This window comes from Panulirus ornatus, chromosome 6 (assembly GCF_036320965.1).
Source record: "Panulirus ornatus isolate Po-2019 chromosome 6, ASM3632096v1, whole genome shotgun sequence".
In the NCBI taxonomy this organism is placed as follows: Eukaryota; Metazoa; Arthropoda; class Malacostraca; order Decapoda; family Palinuridae; genus Panulirus; species Panulirus ornatus.
In genome coordinates, this window is record NC_092229.1 from 43,928,607 (window position 1) to 43,947,570 (window position 18,964).

General features: G+C 39.6%; 1 protein-coding gene across 4 annotated transcripts in view; it reads left to right on the forward strand.

Moving 5' to 3' along the window:
* Positions 1–9,119: 9,119 nt before the first annotated feature.
* The window catches only part of Sqor (Sulfide quinone oxidoreductase), a 125,628-nt gene continuing 115,783 nt past the window's right edge, over positions 9,120–18,964 (forward strand). Inside the window, exons 1-2 of one of the 4 annotated variants that reach the window (XM_071662837.1) lie at positions 9,120–9,399; positions 14,825–14,934. In XM_071662837.1, coding sequence (XP_071518938.1) covers positions 14,837–14,934 — 98 coding nt within the window. In that variant the 5' untranslated portion in view covers positions 9,120–9,399; positions 14,825–14,836. Of the gene's footprint in view, positions 9,400–9,909; positions 9,990–10,090; positions 10,207–11,111; positions 11,343–14,824; positions 14,935–18,964 lie in introns of those variants that run through there. The other 3 variants (XM_071662838.1, XM_071662836.1, XM_071662835.1) reach the window with 3 other exon arrangements.

The following is an 18,964-nucleotide window of genomic DNA, read 5'->3' on the forward strand; positions in this document are numbered from 1 at the left end:
GCCGTGCTGGACACCAGCGACAACACACATGCCCACCCGCACGTTCACCTCCGCCTCCTGAGATGAATCCTCAACCTACCCCGGGCCACCACCTGCCATTGATACCTCGAGGAATGCGTGTATGTGAGTCCCTGTACACACCAGCAATATGTGGAGTTTTCCGAGAGTGTTTGTGGCAGGTTTACCTGAAGACTGAAGTCATACACAGGAGCCACCGGGACATTATAACCTTCAGTGACGCACCTTACAGGTGGTCGTGGCCCTGTGTACCATGGCAGCTAGATTCCCCATTCCTGTCCCACGTACCCAAGGTCAAATTGTACAAAACAACTGTGGTTTAGGAAACTGGTGAAATCGAACATATATATACCATCCCAAAACCTTGAACAAAAGTAATAATGATCATCAAATCGAGGAATATATATTATACACACACACACACACACACACACACACACACACATATATATATATATATATATATATATATATATATATATATATATATATATATATGGGAGGTGAGTTTGAATGGAGAAAAACTGGAGGAAGTGAAGTGTTTTAGATATCTGGGAGTGGATCTGGCAGCGGATGGAACCATGGAAGCGGAAGTGGATCATAGGGTGGGGGAGGGGGCGAAAATTCTGGGGGCCTTGAAGAATGTGTGGAAGTCGAGAACATTATCTCGGAAAGCAAAAATGGGTATGTTTGAAGGAATAGTGGTTCCAACAATGTTGTATGGTTGCGAGGCGTGGGCTATGGATAGAGTTGTGCGCAGGAGGATGGATGTGCTGGAAATGAGATGTTTGAGGACAATGTGTGGTGTGAGGTGGTTTGATCGAGTGAGTAACGTAAGGGTAAGAGAGATGTGTGGAAATAAAAAGAGCGTGGTTGAGAGAGCAGAAGAGGGTGTTTTGAAGTGGTTTGGGCACATGGAGAGAATGAGTGAGGAAAGATTGACCAAGAGGATATATGTGTCGGAGGTGGAGGGAACGAGGAGAAGAGGGAGACCAAATTGGAGGTGGAAAGATGGAGTGAAAAAGATTTTGTGTGATCGGGGCCTGAACATGCAGGAGGGTGAAAGGAGGGCAAGGAATAGAGTGAATTGGAGCGATGTGGTATACCGGGGTTGACGTGCTGTCAGTGGATTGAATCAAGGCATGTGAAGCGTCTGGGGTAAACCATGGAAAGCTGTGTAGGTATGTATATTTGCGAGTGTGGACGTATGTATATACATGTGTATGGGGGGGGGGGAATTTCTTTCGTCTGTTTCCTTGCGCTACCTCGCAAACGCGGGAGACAGCGACAAAGTATAATAAAAAAAAAAAAAAAAAATATATATATATATATATATATATATATATATATATATATATATATATATATATATATATATATATATATACTAGATTGCCTTTTCCTACGTTAGCGAGGTATTGCCAGGAACGGACGAAGAAAGGACCCATCCGCTCACATCCATTCTCTAGCTGTCATGTGTAACGCATCAACAGCTCCCTATCCCCAACCTGGCCCCACAGACTTTTCCAACGTTTACCCCGGACGCTTCCCATGTTCTGGTTCAGTTCGTTGACAGCATGTCGACTCCAGCATCCCATATCGTTCCAATTCAATCTATCCCGTTCCCGCCTTTCACCCTCCTGCATAAACAAGTCCTGGTCGCTAAAAATCTTTTTCACTCCATCCTTCCACCTCCAATTTGGTCTCCATTCTCCTTGTTCACTTCACTTCTGACATATATATATTCTTTGTCAACCTTTCCTCACTCATTCTCTGCATATGCCTAAACCATTTCAGTACACATCTCTCTTACCCTTTCATTACCTACTCACACCAAATATTGTCTTCAAACATTTCATTTCCAACACACCCACCCTCCTTTGCACAGTCTTATCTGAAGCCAATGCCTCACATCTCTTTAATAACTTTGGAACTTCTATACCTTCAAGACAACCAACATTTGTCCTCCTAGACAACAATCTCTCTTTCATACATTCTTCAGTGCTCCCAGAACCTTCGCCACCACGCCCACTGTGACTCATTTTCTCCTCGATGTTCCATTCGCTGCCACATTTACTCCCAAATACCTAAAACACTTACTTCCTCCAATTTTTCTCCATCTGAGTTCACACCACAACCATCCTGTCCCTCAACTCTACTGAAACGAATGATCTTTCTTTTATACACATTTACTCTCAACTTCCTCCTTTCACATACCTTTCCAAACTCACTCACCAACTTCTGCAGTTTCACACTCGACTCTACCACCAGTGCTGTCTCATTAGCAAACAACAGACTCACTTCCAAGGCCTTCTTAAACCCAACAGACTGCACACTCACCCTCCTCTCCAAAACTCTTGCGTTTACCTCCCTCACCACCCTAACCAAAAACAAATCAATTTACCATGGTGACATCACACACCCTTGCCTCGGACCGAACTTCACTGCTTCTAGTAGCTTTTCACCCAAACTGTACATTCCTAAGACCTTCTACAAGGCATCTGTCAACCTTGCCATATACTTTCCCCAGATCCATAAATGCCACAGACAAATCTATCCGTTTCTCTATGTATTTCTCTCAAACATTCTGCGAAGCAAACACCTGATCCACACATCCTCTACCACATCTGAAGCCAATTTTTCCGACCAAGTCTGATGCTCTGTACATGCCTTCACACTCTCAATCACTACCCTCCCTTACAACTTACCAGATATACCCAGCAAACTTATACCTCTCTGGAGTTTGAGCACTCACCTTTGTCCTCCTTGCCTCTATACAATGGCACTATACATTCGGCCAATCCTCAGGCACTTCACCATGATCCATACATATAATGAAAATCAAAACCAAACAATCAACAACACAGTCACCCCTTTCTTTATAAACAGAACTGAAGTACTATCCACTCTGGCCGCCTTGCCACATTTCATCTTCCGCAAGGCTTTCATTAAACCACTCTCCATGACTCTCTCACTTCGCATACCGTCCTTACCCAAACACCTAACATCTGCCACTCTATCATCAGACTTGTTCAAGTTCTTTAAAATACTCACTCTATCTGCTCCTCACTTCATCACTACCAGATACAAAGGAATACTGAGAAATTCAAACAGCAACAGACCATAGGTTTCTTTCGGAGATGTTCATGATTGTGGAAGATATGAGAAACACACATTAGTGTGCTAAAAGTTAGAAGGTATACAGATTATCAAAAGGAAACAGCCTATAAATTGTTATACTGACTAAGACCCCTTTCGACCACTCTCATTGGCAAATCGTCTCATAAGTTTACAACCCTTATCAAGAAAAAGTTTTTCACCTCATTAATGGTAAAAAGTTTGCCCTCAAATTTGTATCCATTGCTAGGAGCAAAATCAGACAAATTAATCTTAAGTAACTTGATAGATAAAGATGATTAAAGCCTTTAATAATTTTGAATACTTTAATTAGATCATCTCTTGATGCTCTCTTTTCTAAGCTATGCAGATTCAAGTAGTTTATCTGATCTCTTAGGGTTTGTTTCTCAGTCCGGTAATCATCTTGGTAGCTCGATGATATACTCATTTTTTTTTTTTTTCTAGGTAGGGTGACCAAAACTGAATAAGATATTAAAGACGTGGATGAACTAGTGAATTGTAAAGAGAGGATGATTTCCCTTGGACTTAAATTTGAAGGTCCTACCTATGAGATCTAGTAGCTTGTTCGCTCCTTTCATTGCTTCTGTTCACTGCTTACTGGGTTTTAGGTCACAAGAGACTATCATGCCAAATGGGTCTCTTTTCCTTATTTATCTTTTGCTGTTCACCAGAATTCATACTGTAGCTTGCGTTTCGTTTATGCTACCGATATGTAAAACTTTGCACGGACTGGTGTTAAATTCATCTGCCACATATCGGCCCAGGTCATCAGTTTGTCTATGTACGTCTGAGGCTGTAGATGTTGAAGTTTATTTGTAGATTTGTTTCCTAGTTTAGTATCAACGTCGAATTTTCACATCTTGCAATGCAGCCCATTATCGAAATCAATGATAAATATAAGAAAACCGGCCCCAACACTAATCCTTGTGGTACTCCACCTCTCACGCCTAACTATTGATCACTACTCTTTATTTACGGCCAGTCAGTCGATTTCCTGTCCACTGACCTACAACCCCATCATTGTCATTTGACTTCATTTTTGCGAGTGACCTTGGATGCGAAACTGTATCGAAGGGTTTTTGAAAATCTAAATAGGTAACATCAACTGCTTTACTTTTCGTCATACATTCCCGACCCCCCCCCCCCCACCCCCCCACCCACCGATGTCTCTAATGTTCTCTTTACTTTTCGCACATTATTAACCTTCTTCAAACACATGCTATTCTCCCTAAAGTTTACTGATACTCGCTCAACCGTGTGTGGCCATGAGGGACTGCGGTGCATGTGTATGGCAGAGGGGCGGCCGAACATGCGTGTAGCTGCGAGGGGCGAAGGAGCGTGGGTGCAGCCGCGAAGGGCGACGGAGCGCGCGTGTAGCCGTGAGGGACGACGGAGCGTGCGTGTAGCCGTGAGGGACGACGGAGCGTGCATGTAACCGTGAGGGACGACGGAGCGTGCGTGTAGCCGTGAGGGACGACGGAGCGTGCGTGTAGCCGAGATACAACGAAGCGTGCGTGCATTCCTGAGAGCCGACGGAGAGTGCGTGTAGCCGTGAGGAAAGACGGAGCGTGCGTGCAGCCGTGAGGGACGACGGAGCGTGCGTGCAGCCGTGAGGTACGACGGAGCGTGCGTGCAGCCGTAAGGGACGACGGAGGGTGCCTGTAGCCGTGAGGTAAGACGGAGCGTGCGTGTAGCCGTGAGGAACGACGGAGCGTGCGTGTAGCCATGAGGGACGACGGAGCGTGCGTGCAGCCGTGAGGAGCAACAGAGCGTGCGTGTAGTCGAGAGAGGCAACGGAGCGTGCGTGCAGCCGTGAGGAAAGACGAAGCGTGCGCGCAGCCGCGAGGGACGACGGGGCGTGCGTGCAGCCGTGAAGGACGACGGAGCATGCGTGCAGCCGTGAGGTACGACGGAGCGTGCGTGCAGCCGTGAGGGAGGACAGAGAGTGCGTGCAGCTGTGAGGGACGACGGAGCGTGCGTGTAGCCTAGATTGGCGGCGGAGCGTGCGTTCATCCGTGAGGGGCGACGGAGGGTGCGCGTGGTTGTGACGGGAGGTCAGCTCAAGTGCAATAACAACATATTTTAATAAACAATGATTTGGATAATATTTCGACTGTTATTGAGTCATTATAGTGCTTGAATTTTACTTTGCTGTCTAACGGTTAACAGTCCAGTAAACTGCTTCTTAAAAATTCATCAAATTCTTAAGGAGTGCATCATTTCCTGTCTTAAAACAAGAATTCCAACCTTGTCTTATAAAAGTATTTGTACTGGCCCTGTAAGTAATGCCAGCTCTACCCAGTTTACCATGGCATTTACTAAAGCAAATTATCCATTAATTTTGTGCCAATACTGTTACCGTCATGCGGGAAACATATTCATGAAAGTAATTACTACACATATCCAATTTCTCTTGGAGGGACCTATATTATGTTATTCTAAACGTCATCGCTGTAGAGTACATTAGTGCATAGTCGACAACTGGAAATCTGTTATCTAACCTTTTGCATATTACCCAAATGAATTTTTAAGTTTTTACGTTACGGCAGTCTGTTGGCATAAGGAAACCAGTCGAGGTCCATAGGATATAAATCTGTAGTAACCAGCAATATCAAAAGTAATACCACGGTTAATATGTTTCCTTTTCCAGACTCGGGAACAAAACATTAAGAAATCATTATATTATAATCCAGATTCCTACCGTATGATAACCTTAAGCCTCCGTTTTTTCAATAAGAATAATATAATTTTGCTAGACTCCACCACAAAACACAACTAGGCTTCATACTAGGCTTAATGGTCACAGACAGGCACTTATGTATGTTATTACGACGCTATTGCACACTGTTCCATTTTAGCTATTTATCTAAGGAAAATTCAGCTTGAACTTTCCTTGATAATTTCTAAACGGTACCAAGTTTAAAACTGGCTGTAGTAATGTTCAGCTTACACAGTGGAGACCATGAGTCATTGTGTAGGCGCCTTGAAGGACATGAATCTTGGAACTCACTCCCAAGACAAACATAGTTTGATTATATGACGTAATATATCAAAATGGGATGATTATATACATTCTAATTAAACCCATCCTCCCCCCCCCCCAAAAAAAAAGTCAATCTTGCCGAGAGAAATTAACTTACTATTTATCATAAAAACACGTATACACATGAAACATATCAACATGGCAAACATCAAACTCTGTCAAGACATTAATTACTTCCAATGTGTTTAAGACAAGGAAACTCATCAAGACTTTAAAGATTTCCACTTTAAATGCTAGTTTTGTTAACTACTTACAGACAGACAAGCTTACCCTGAAAGTGTGTCTGTCACCATGGTATACCTAGATCATGTCTGTGTGATCAGCTGGTGCAAGGTGTTGCTATGGCAATGTATAAGATAAGGAAAGGCTTCCGCAACACCTACGTGGATGCCATGGAAACATGTTACTAGTGTTATTCTTAAGTTCATACATGGTCACTATCTCTAGACCTGGAGATATTTGATTTCCTTCTTGTCTATCTTACGAAAAGACAGTTACTTACTTGGACAGCCATTATATAGATCCTCTTGACACATATTTGACAAATATGCGGCTGCTTCATGGTGATTCTCTCCGGTTGTGCAATTCAAGGAATTTTCGTTCATTGAACAGTAGTTTTGCAATACATGGGCTGACATGTATATATAACAAGAAAGCTCTATAACCTATCAATTCACAGTGATTGTACTACGCTGTTCATTCATATTCATGCTACTAAAGTTACCTGCGGTAATAAATGATAAAACAAGCTGATATATACATTAGTAAATAAAGTTTTACAATTATCAAACTGACCACTTAAGCTAGACGAGGAGTTTCCGGTTGATATGCTTATCATCAAAATCTTAAGTCATTTCATAATCATTCTTAACATCTTATCACTCAGTGATTTCCGAGGAGCTCAGTTAATCGAGATCACAGGGTGAACAGCCAATTTTAGTGCCCAGCCTGGCAAGGGAGGGAAAGGGCTCCAAATACCCACCCTTCGATATGCTTCTGTCGAGCTGCTGTGAATTAACACCAAGCTGAACTAATTCCTAATCAGCTGATATCACAGTCTCTCTGAAAACTTTAAATGCTCCCAGTTTGTCACTTTTCGTTAACACCAACAACCTTTCGTGGTAACTTTAGACCTCGTGGAATCCCGTGGACCGAACACCAGCACGACCTACGTTGCCGCAAATGATCTTACAGGATTAACAAACTAACGTACATGATATGGAAAGCCACACCTACGATAACTCTCATGAGGCAAACTAATGTAATTGATATGAACAGCCACACCTACGATAACTCTCCTGAGGCAAACTAATGTAATTGATATGAAAAGCCACACCTACGATAACTCTCCTGAGGCAAACTAATGTAATTGATATGAAAAGCCACACCTACGATAACTCTCCTGGGGCAAACTAACGTACATGATACGAAAAGCCACACCTACGATAACTCTCCTGGGGCAAACTAATGTAATTGATATGAAAAGCCACACCTACGATAACTCTCATGGGGCTTCGAACCTGGGTTCAAGTTCAAGGCTAAACCAGCCAACCGACCGTGTCAGGATGAGGTATTATTTATCTAAGAGAGACAAATGTGCAGCCTAGAGTAACAAGTGGCAAAATTCAGTTTTGAAAATTTCAGTCCACCTTAATCAGAAGTCAAGTTTTACCGTTGAAGTCGTGGTATTCTATTGAAAGAAGCCAGTTACGTAATGAATGTTAGTGAAAGTTAATGATTACATGACTGTTCTGTATCAAAATGTTTTCTTTACAAACACAAAGAGTACTAGAAAGTGGTTCGCAATCATTTTAAGCAGACTGCAAAAGCATGGGAATAACCGGAAAATTGGGAGATGAATATACAACTTTTTAACATGGGAATAACCGGAAAACTGGGAGATGGATATACAACTTTTTAACAAACAGATTACAACACTTGGTTGTAAACCATGCCATCCAAGGAAGTGTACTTGCACCCCTCTTATTCTTCATTCTTGTATCTGATACTGACACAAACACGAGCCACAGTTCCATGTCATCCTATGCAGACGGTACAAGAAAGCACATGAAAATCACATCAAATCATGATACCGACAGACTACAAAGTGGTATAAATAAAGTCTGATCCTGGGTAACCGAGAACACCATGCTTTCCAGTGGATATGTTTCAACTCTCTGGTATGGGAAAAATTTAGAAATCATAAACTACACAGAATACCGGACAGACACAGTCCCCTCTGTAAACGAAATAAATAACGTGAAAGACTTTGGAGTATCGAAGTCTAACGACCTAACTTTCAGAGAACACAGAACAATGCCTCATGCAGAAGGATGGCGGGATGGATCCTGCGGACCTTCAAGACAAAGGAAGAAAAACCAATGTTGATGTTATTCAAGCCACTAATTCTCCCACTCGTTGAATACTGTCGCGTTCTAACATCCTACAAAGAGGCCGACATGCTGATTTAAAAAGTGTATAGATATCTTTACAGCCCATATTATTGTGATAAAGGAGCTGAAGTATTGGCAAAGACTGAAATCCCTGAAGATATACTCCCTGGAGCGCAGAGGGAGAAACATTAAACATCTGGAGGCCAAGATTCGTCTACACATTCCCATACACCATCAGAAACAGCATGGGATGCACAGTAAAGTTCAAAAGTGCACTGAACAGGTATATGTACTAAGTGTAGCAGACCAGCCATATTGTATGGTTCATATCGCCAAGACCATGAGGGGTGCAAATCTTATTACCAGGACAATACAGTGCAGACCATAAAGCCAAACCATCTCGTAAATATTGTAACTATGGATTGCAAACTATTTAACCACGATTATGGAATCCCCTACATACTGAAGACTATAATGCCCGTATGTGAAATCCAGATTATGTAGTTGAAATCCACACCATTTAGTATGTGAAAGTTGATCATCCCGACTTGTAAAATGGTTTCCTCGACAAAGCAACCGTGGAAATATCTGTTCTCAAACAATACTCGACATGGTCATTAACAAATGAGTTTGGAAAGACCGTAATTATAGTCAAACATTTACGTGTCAAGCATAGTTAAGCAACGAACCAGCAACATTTGGCTGAGAAGACCAGCTGAATCAGTCCGGCGTTCACCAGCGGGGAGTGAGCTGGCGGTTATCAAGCCGCTCTAGGAAACTTGTTGCATTACGTTCTTGCACCATCAGGTAATGTGACGTATATTTACTCTCATAAGTGTTACTTTAGCAGCTATGATACATGGGGTATTTTGTTTTTATTTACATATACGAAAAATGTACTAAAAGGAGAATGACAGAATATTCGGCAACTATAATGTACAATGCACCTTATCTATGGAATGTTAATAAGTTTGACGGCGTTTCACAGTGCATGATTCACTGAATATCTTTTTTTGTTTTATTTTGAAGTAATAAAAAAAGATGGAAGATAATATCCGCACTGCCACGGTGTATAGTAAGTTGTATTTGCGGAGTTGAGGGAGTTTAAACTGATAAAAGATGGACTTCAAGGTCACATCATGCACTTGCATGTTAAATTACTCCACTAAGTTACGCGTACTTAAGGCTTGTTCTATCAAACGAATGAAACCCCTGTTGTAATGATTGGCAAGTATAATCATGAAATATTTTTCTTTAGGTTTATTTTTTTGTATTATCTTAAGCAGAGTAGGTTTGACTTTGGTCGTCATGTAACTCTATACACTCACCTGACTTCGTACCCAGCGCTCGTGCTCCATCTTGCTTCATAAGAAATTCATGAGAACAAACACCAAAAAGTTAGCTGACATTTTTATTTTCATATAGTCGTAACGTCACTGAAGAAGTTTAAGTAACTGTTAATTAGCGACATACTTGCAGTTAGAGTGTATAGTGTATTTCCAGCTACGCCCATCCGAGTTAGGTGGACAGACTCGAACACAGACATGGTGGCCAATTGCGTCATGGATGTTGCAGTATACTCACAGTGGCTCATGTGTGACGCCTAACTCCTTGGTATGGGGTCCATAGGTGCCCATTGGGGTCGGTTGTTACCACATTGATGGCGTATAACTCTATATTTTGTTGTTTGTTCAGGAAAACGAAGTACTCATGGTAGATGTTGCCACCCCTTCTGTCATACTGATCGTACAGTATTATTATCTCGGGAAGCTTAAAGTATTGTAAAGTAAATGGACCAATAATTAGTTACATTCTACATTTAGAAACAAAGGGGAATTTTTCTTGAAGAAAGAGTGGTCCTGTCACTGTTTGGATAGGTAGAATTACATACAATTGTAAGTGCTTATTTTACTGTAAGTAAAATTGACCAAAAAAACATGTTTATTGGGAAAACATTGACGTACATTTATTAATTTTATGTTAGATGGAAAGTATGTACAACTGAACCTTATCTAAGTTCTCAATAAATTCATTCTTAAATAGGTATGCGTCAACTAGCATAGGCTAGGTTTTGGTCTGCCAAAGAAATAAAGAAAACAATAATATGTGAGATAACATTTATGTGTAATGACACTCAAATGTGATTTGATATCTTTTTCTTACATATTATGCTGTATCTAAAGAAAAGTTTGTGTATTAAGTTTTAAGTGACTAGAAATATACCTTTCCCCAGGATGAAATACATTTTCTAAGTAACCTTTTAATGAAGCCTTTATTAAGACCTGAGTATTTCTGAAAATTCAGACGTAATTATATATGAAAATTCTAAGCTCTTGAGTATTTTTTTTTAATTTAACTTAGCCACAAATATTTTGTGGAGGTTTTGTTATTATGACATGGCAACCACATTTTTTTTATATTAAATCTTTTCTGTGCAACCATTTGAAAACACTCTTCAGCTAATCTGAGATATATGACTGATACATATTGTATCAAAAAGAAGATAAGTGTGTTGCATGATATAATCAATCAGGTTGAATGGTAATACATTTCCATGCATGAGAACATCCAAATGTGTAAATAACAGGAAAGTGGTGATTACAGACCAGTGTTTTTACTTAAATGTGGTGTGCATACCTGTATATCATTATGTAAGGAACATTATAATTGTTAGACAGCGTTTATCAAAGCATCATGATACTGAAAGAAAACATTACTGGGAAAGTTTGTCATGTGTCATTCTACAAAAGGTAACATTGTATTTAAGATTTCACTTTTTAGTATGGAAGATATTTGCAAGATTTTATTCAGTGATTTGAGGTATTACATATTCAGTCGTATATTCTTATTGAGACATTGATTGAAAAATGTTCTAAATTTAAAGACTGCTGTTCATGTTTATAATGTAGTATCCTTTGTTTAGGAACTTACTGCAACTATATGATGTCATTTGAACTTGCAGTACCCTATTCCTCTTTGGGAGCAATGTTTGAAATTTTTGTTTTCCACACACCAATAGATAACACAGCACTTAAGATGAATTTATATGACCCTGGTGAAGTCATTCTCTAACTTATAGTTTTCCTTTTACCTTTTCTTCTGCTGCTTGAACTCTGCAATGCCTCTTTTTTTGTCATGCCTCCCCGTGATGAAGCTATTCATCCTTTTTTTGAAATTATGGTTATTAGGGCTTTTGAACTGTTTAGGAACAGAGTTATCCACTCTGTTTTCATACCTGAGCACACAAAAGTGCTACATAACTCTTGGTGACTTCCATGTAGCTCAAGTTCCCAGTGAAATCTGTTTCAACATCAGTTTATACTCCTGTGTTTTTCTTTTGAAGTCATTTGACATTAGCCCTGGTTAGTGCTGTATGTTGTAGCACTTTCTAGAGATTAGCTAAGAACACTAGAATGATCACTGGCACCAGCTGTAGGTAGATGAATACATGGTGAAGCATTGAGAGTCTTCACCCCTACAGCCCAGGCTCTTCCCAGGCTTTTGGATTGGGTCTTTGGTCATCAAAGTTGTTGGAAACCACAGCTCGCAGGTCATCACACCTCCCACAGCCTGGCTTGTCTGGTACACTTGTAGATACTTGTCAAGTGTACTCTTAAACTTCTCTTTTTGCATCTCGTGCAGTTTCTGATGACTGCTAGCAAGGTGTTGATGAAGAGTCCTGGGCTCTTGATGTTTAAGGTGCTCTCTCTCTCTCTCTCTCTCTCTCTCTCTCTCTCTCTCTCTCTCTCTCTCTCTCTCTCTCTCTCTCTCTCTGTGCATATTGGACCTTTGGATTCCAGAGGGAGTATTCGACAAAGGTTTCCAATCCTGTCATTCGCGTCATCCATTTCTGTTTCATTCTTTGAATGAAATTTAGCTTTTACCAGAGCCAGTGAAAGTGATATGTTGATATAGATACTTGTTATAGGTGGGTTGAAGTTTAATGTTTGTGTATAACCCCTTCAGAAAGAAGTGTTTAGACAGTCATCTTCAGTATGAAGTGGAAAATGTCACAGGATTTTTTTTTTGTAAGAAGTTTAGAAATTTGTAGTCTTAGAATGCTTATGTACATTCAAAGTGCCTCCTGATTACAATACAGCAACATCAGTAACATAGTTATTAGAAGCAAATCATCTATGCTATTTCTTAAATGAAAGATCTGTATTCTTTTTTGTGTGAATTTTTACGTTTCTAATTTACACAAGGTAAATCATTCGCCAGTTAAAGTTTGGTTCAACTTGAAGATATGTTTACTTCAACAGAATTGATTTATTGACAGTTGTACTGTAATTTCAGTCTGAGTTGATGAATGTGTCTCATTTTTTGTAACTTTTACCTTTTAAACTTATGATATATTAAACTTCCTGCATTGCCTTTTGTTTGCTTTACTCTACAAAGCTGTTGCTGTGTATTGATAATTAGTTAGTATACAGTTAAATGTTTGCTTTGTGTAATTTTACATCATTGCTTTATTTTTTTGGATAGCTTTATAAACGAAGTTAAGTATATTATATGTCTATTTGGCTGCAGTGTCTGTTTTTTCTTTTTCCTTTATGTTGGAGGCTTCAGTTAGTCTGCATTAAGGTCGGCCTTTAATTAGAATATGTGTGTGGATATAGCCAATTAAGAAGAAAGGAAGATAGGTAAAATGTTTACGGAAATAAACTTGGATGTTCTGACTCTGAATGAAACGGCCTTAGGGTAAAGGGAAGAATGGTTTGGAAATGTCATAGAAGTAAAGTCAGGGCTTGGTGTGAAGGTGAAGGTAAGGAAGGGGCATCACTACTGCTGGAGCAAGAGTTATGGAAGTGTATGAAAGAGTGTAAGGAGGTGATCTCCAGACTGATGTGGGTTGACATGAAGATGGATTGTGAGAAACATGGGATCGATTGTGCGTATACACCTGGCCATGAGAAGAAAGATCATGAGAGGCAAGTGTTTTCGAAGCAGCTGAGTGTGTCAGCAGTTTTATGTACTGTAATGTGAAGCAGCTCAAGGAAATCATAGGAAGGTCTAAAAGGCCTGGTTGTAGATAGGGTTGTGAATATGGATAGGGTTGTGAATGGGAGTGAATGTGGTTCTGCCATGCTAATGCTGAAAATGGCAAACAAGTATGAAAAAAGTAGACTATTTGATGTTAGAGTAGTTCCCAGCTTTTAGATCATAATGATTTTACTTAAGTTGTTCAATATTGATGGTGATGATTTCTGGAGCATTTTCAGTGAACAGAATGCTTACTGTCTTCATCATGCCTTTGCTTTTTCATTTTATCATGAAGCTTTAGTTCCCAAGAGCAAAGAAGTTTTAATTTTTTTTACCAATACAGGTAGAATTTCAGAAACCCATAATTCTTGGGGCCAAGAAGTGTTTGATTTTAGGTTTTTTAGGATTTTAGAAACATGGGTCACAGCCTTTAGTCTGACTGTATTGGAGCTGTAACATAGTGTTTTGTATATCTAGTGTAGCTTCTAAATGTTTGTGAAACACAAGACACACTCAGGTGATTCACTGTCACATCCTTCTCTAATTTTTCTGGGACCTCTTGTATCTGCTTAATGGTAAGCATAATATACTTCGTCTGCAGTTTTACATCTAGCACTATTGCATAAGTAATTTTTGTATGCCATTATAAGGGCAGAATTTTTGAAAACATTACACAAAGAACTTAGAGGAGCACACAGCTTTACTGCCACACTCTCAGATAGTAAAAATGGTGGCATGAGCTAAGGCTGTGCATGGTAAACAGTGCACTTATGCAAATTCATTCTCTGTGTTGGTCATAATCTTGAATGCAGTGGACCACAGATATTGGGATTTATGGATTTTAGAATTTCACCGTTTTACTTGTATTATGTAATGAGCTCCCTAGCATTCTAATTTTTCTCATACACACTCTACATGATCAAAACTGTAATTCAGGCTGTTGGTCAATTGTTAATGTGCAAATTTAGAGCCTACTGAATTAAGTTTCAGTACTAGTTATGCTATGATTATGTTTAAAGACAGGTAAATTCATTCTTATGTGTTATACTTGGTATTGCCCAAGCTCCACAAATTTAAGCTTCAGATTTTTTTAGCTTTTGGAATGGCACTATGTTTAAAGAACTGCCAAGTTATTGCATTATATATAACTCAGTATCTACTTTTCATATTTTTATGTACCTATTTTTGCATGTTTTTAGAGTGTAAAGTGTTCTTGAATTTTTCTCATGATGAACTTGACTTTCTCTAGGTTCTCGCAAAAATGTTATCTCATAATAGAGTGTTACTTCTCTCTGGCCGAAACACAATACAAGCTCTTCAAAATGCTGCTTTCTCTACATCTTACAAGTTCAATAAAAGGTTAGTAATTTAATCTTTGTATAAGCTTTAACTTTGCTTTGGATTTAATACGTGATTGATTAAAAGTGTTGGTGTTATTGGACTTCACTTGCTTGAGGTTATACTATGAGTGAAAAGTCATCTTTTGACTCCTCAAACCAAAGAAGTTCTCATTTCCCTAGTATGGAAGTAGGCCCTAGAAGGAGATCCAATGTAATGCCAGGACTTTTCCTTGAAGATTTGTCCTTGGGTAATTTTAGATAAATGAGAAGCATGTTCAATGTTTTGATATATTGCTCACCAGTTTATGATATCTTTCTTTAGACAAAGCTTTTAGTCTCGCCTTAATTTTTTCCCATATTGGTGTAAGTTTCAAGAATCATAAAGCAAACAACCTTGATGACAGGAATTACTTGTATTTTGCAAATCATACAGCTATTAGCTAAATGAGGTGTACAGGTGCTTCCATTTTTCTTTATGCTGTACACACTTTGTTTGACTTAATCCCTCTCAGTACAGATTTCTTCAGCCCACAGTACAATGTACTGTCTAAATGCAGTACTGTATAGGTATTCTGAATCCTTCCCTACCCCTTTTTTGTTAATTACTTTGAAGTTTGTATGGAATGATTTAGGGGATCATGCTCATTGTCAGTCTTTGGGAACTTTGTCTGTGAAATGTCTAACCCATTATTGCCTCAGCCAGTGATAACTTGAGGGCAGCCCCTTAGTGTCTTTGTTGGGGCTTAGAGGTTTTGTCAGATACTGTGTGAAGGATTTATTCAGGATGCTTCCTGAAGGCATTATCAGACATGTCTATAAAGTTTCTGATTTGATTAGGTTATTGAGAGCTGAATCTACTGGAAGCCAAACCTGGCATCTTGTAGTGTCTGGGTGTTTCTCTGATAGGCATGGCCTGAGTACAAAGAACATACATGTTCTTGAGTTTGTGCAAGTGTAAATAATAATTTCTCCCTCTCATGACAGGGCCAGGTCCAGCACTAAGTTTCTGAGAATCTTCCATGTCCATATAACTATGTTCCTTTCCAATCTTCGTTGAGTTTGTGGAACCTAAACTGCTTCCAGTAATACATTTTTGCATTTCCAAAGATTTGCAGGGTGAAAATGCATTGGCTATCCTTTATTCCTTGTATGTTCTCTGTGGTGTATGGGTCCCAAAGCTTTGAACTGTCATCTATCCTTGGTAGGAGCAGAGTCTTCCAATGGATTAGGAGGGGTCTCATGCATGGAACAAAGTAGTATTTCTTACTACCAGTACCTTGATGTGATAAAAGAATGATCCATCATTGCTCATATGGACTCCAAGGTCTTTCACCCCATTCATTTCTTCTGTGGGGGCACCCCGTTCTAACTTGTAAAAGTTTGTAGTTTTCAGCTGGATCTTTTTTTCTGTAGCAAAGTTAGTTCCCACAGAAGGTGCATGGTGTATTCATTTGATCCACTCTGTAAATGGAAATGGGGTTCATATATAGATAGGTCAATAGATTAAAAACTAACTTGCTTTACTAAACCATATTGGGATTTCTATTACATGTCAGACCTGCTTGCTAAAGACTGTTCAGTCTTTTCTTGAATATACCTGAGAGTTTGTTTTATTACAGAAAAGAATGAGAGGATTACCTGACAAAGTGTATGGTTGATTTTTTTCTTTTTCTTATTTTTTACTGCTGACAGTAGAAAACATTCCGCTGAATGAAACTTGAAGACAAACAGTTATGCTTACCATAGGTTAAAAAGTGGCAGTATATTTCACAAAAAACATATTCAGAGTACTATGAAAATTTTCCATCCATCTATCTATCTATATCTGATGTCCATCCCCTCTGGAAACTCCCATTAAGGGGTGGCCACAGCTTATCCCAGTCCTTACATGCCTCTGTTGCATACATTATTCTATGCATTCTTCCTCCATTTCTCACCCTCCAGTATTCCTCCACCCTATTTGCCCATGTCACAGCGGTCTTCCTCTCACACCAGCCCCCTCAGTTGTACTATCATACACTCTCCTTGTAAACTCCCAGTCTTGCATTCTTTTCACATGTTCAAACCACCTCAAAGTATTTCACACATTCTGCCACTCCACAGTTCGTTCCCTTGCATTCCCTACTAGAGCACATCTCTCATACACCCCTTCAGTCTTTCTTTATTCCATCTAGTCACACCACATGCCCTTCTCAAATAGCTCATTTCCACAGCCTGGATTCTTCACCTCTGTGACTCATTCCATGCCCATGTTTTGGCTGCATTGGTTAGAGTTGAGAGGACTATGCTGTCCCTTGATACTCTCTTCACTTTCTTACTTAAACTACCCTTCATTATTCTATTAAGGGACCCAATGACTCTTCTGCCCTGTACTTCTCTATCCCTTGATTATGTTTGTATTGTAATGTACTGGTTGAACCTCTGTCATATGGCATTCCATGGCCTGGAAACATCTGTAGTTTAGATAGTTATGAAATATTTGCCATTCATGTTAAACATCTGAGGTGTGGAATTAAATTGCCAAACTGCAGCTTGGTCTGTCTTGGACGTGTGCTGGTTTTTCACATTCCCTCTGCTCTTTATTTACAACCAGGCATGTACAGTATTGTTTGTCATAATTCAGTGATAATTTACCCTGAATATAGCTATAAAGAGATCAGCAACCAATCCAAGATTTAACGGTGTTGATAAACATAAGCATATATTGTTGTCATTACAAGATAGGGAGACTTCATTGAAAAAACTAGACAGGGACACATTATAAAGGTCTTTGTGTGAGACTTACAATGTTGGTTCCTTATCTGTGTATCATATAAAGAAGCAAAGTCTCTGCCAGTAAGGAAAGGAAGAAAAGTAGGATTAGTGAAACATAGAAGGGAGGAGAATACTGATTTGTATAGTGCAAAATTCAATGGTTTAGACTTCATTGGGATTATGTTAGCATTTCTGGAGAAATGGTAATGAAAGAATCTGTGATATTCCAGACACAACTTATGAATGATTGTGGCTTCAGAGATCCCTTTCTTACTATGGTTTAGTGTCCACGACTCAACATCGGATGCACTTTCCCTTCCACAATTCTTTACATTCCAGTTCTGTACCACTAACTATTAATCCATCAACATTTCGATATATATTACTTTGTCTGATATTACCACCTCCCAATACTCCTGCCCTTTCTACAGTTTTACTGGGGCTGTGCTGTCCTCTTGCCATGTGTAGTGTCTCCAGTTTTTTGTCATCTGATTGTAGTCTTTACTTTTCTCCCTCTCTTCCTTGGATTTATCACATTTGATGAATATCCCACAGAATTTTACCATGCTGTTAAGATTCTTAACTTTTCAAAGAACTTCCTGGCTTTGATGACTTTGAGTCAAATGTAACCATAACTGGTTGCCCCTACATCTTGGTTATAACTACCAATTCTCCTTTCCTTTATCATGGAAACTGCATCTGGTAGTCTCATAGTCTCCAGCAATCTTTTAATATGTATATCTTTGTACAAAGGCAAAGGGGATAAGAGTGAGTGCTCAAATTTCAGAGGTATAAGGTTGTTGAGTATTCCTGGTAAATTATATGGGAGGGTATTGATTGAGAGGGTGAAGGCATGTACAGAGCATCAGATTGGGGAAGAGCAGTGTGGTTTCAGAAGTGGTAGAGGATGTGTGGATCAGGTGTTTGCTTTGAAGAGTGTATGTGAGAAATACTTAGAAAAGCAAATGGATTTGTATGTAGCATTAATGGATCTGGAGAAGGCATATGATAGAGTTGATAGAGATGCTCTGTGGAAGGTATTAAGAATATATGGTGTGGGAGGCAAGTTGTTAGAAGCAGTGAAAATTTTTTGTCGAGGATGTAAGGCATGTGTACGTGTAGGAAGAAAGGAAAGTGATTGGGTCTCAGTGAATGTAGGTTTGTGGCAGGGGTGTGTGATGTCTCCATGGTTGTTTAATTTGTTTATGGATGGGGTTGTTAGGGAGGTGAATGCAAGAGTTTTGAAGTATGAAGTCTGTTGTGGATGAGAGAGCTTGGGAAGTGAGTCAGTTGTT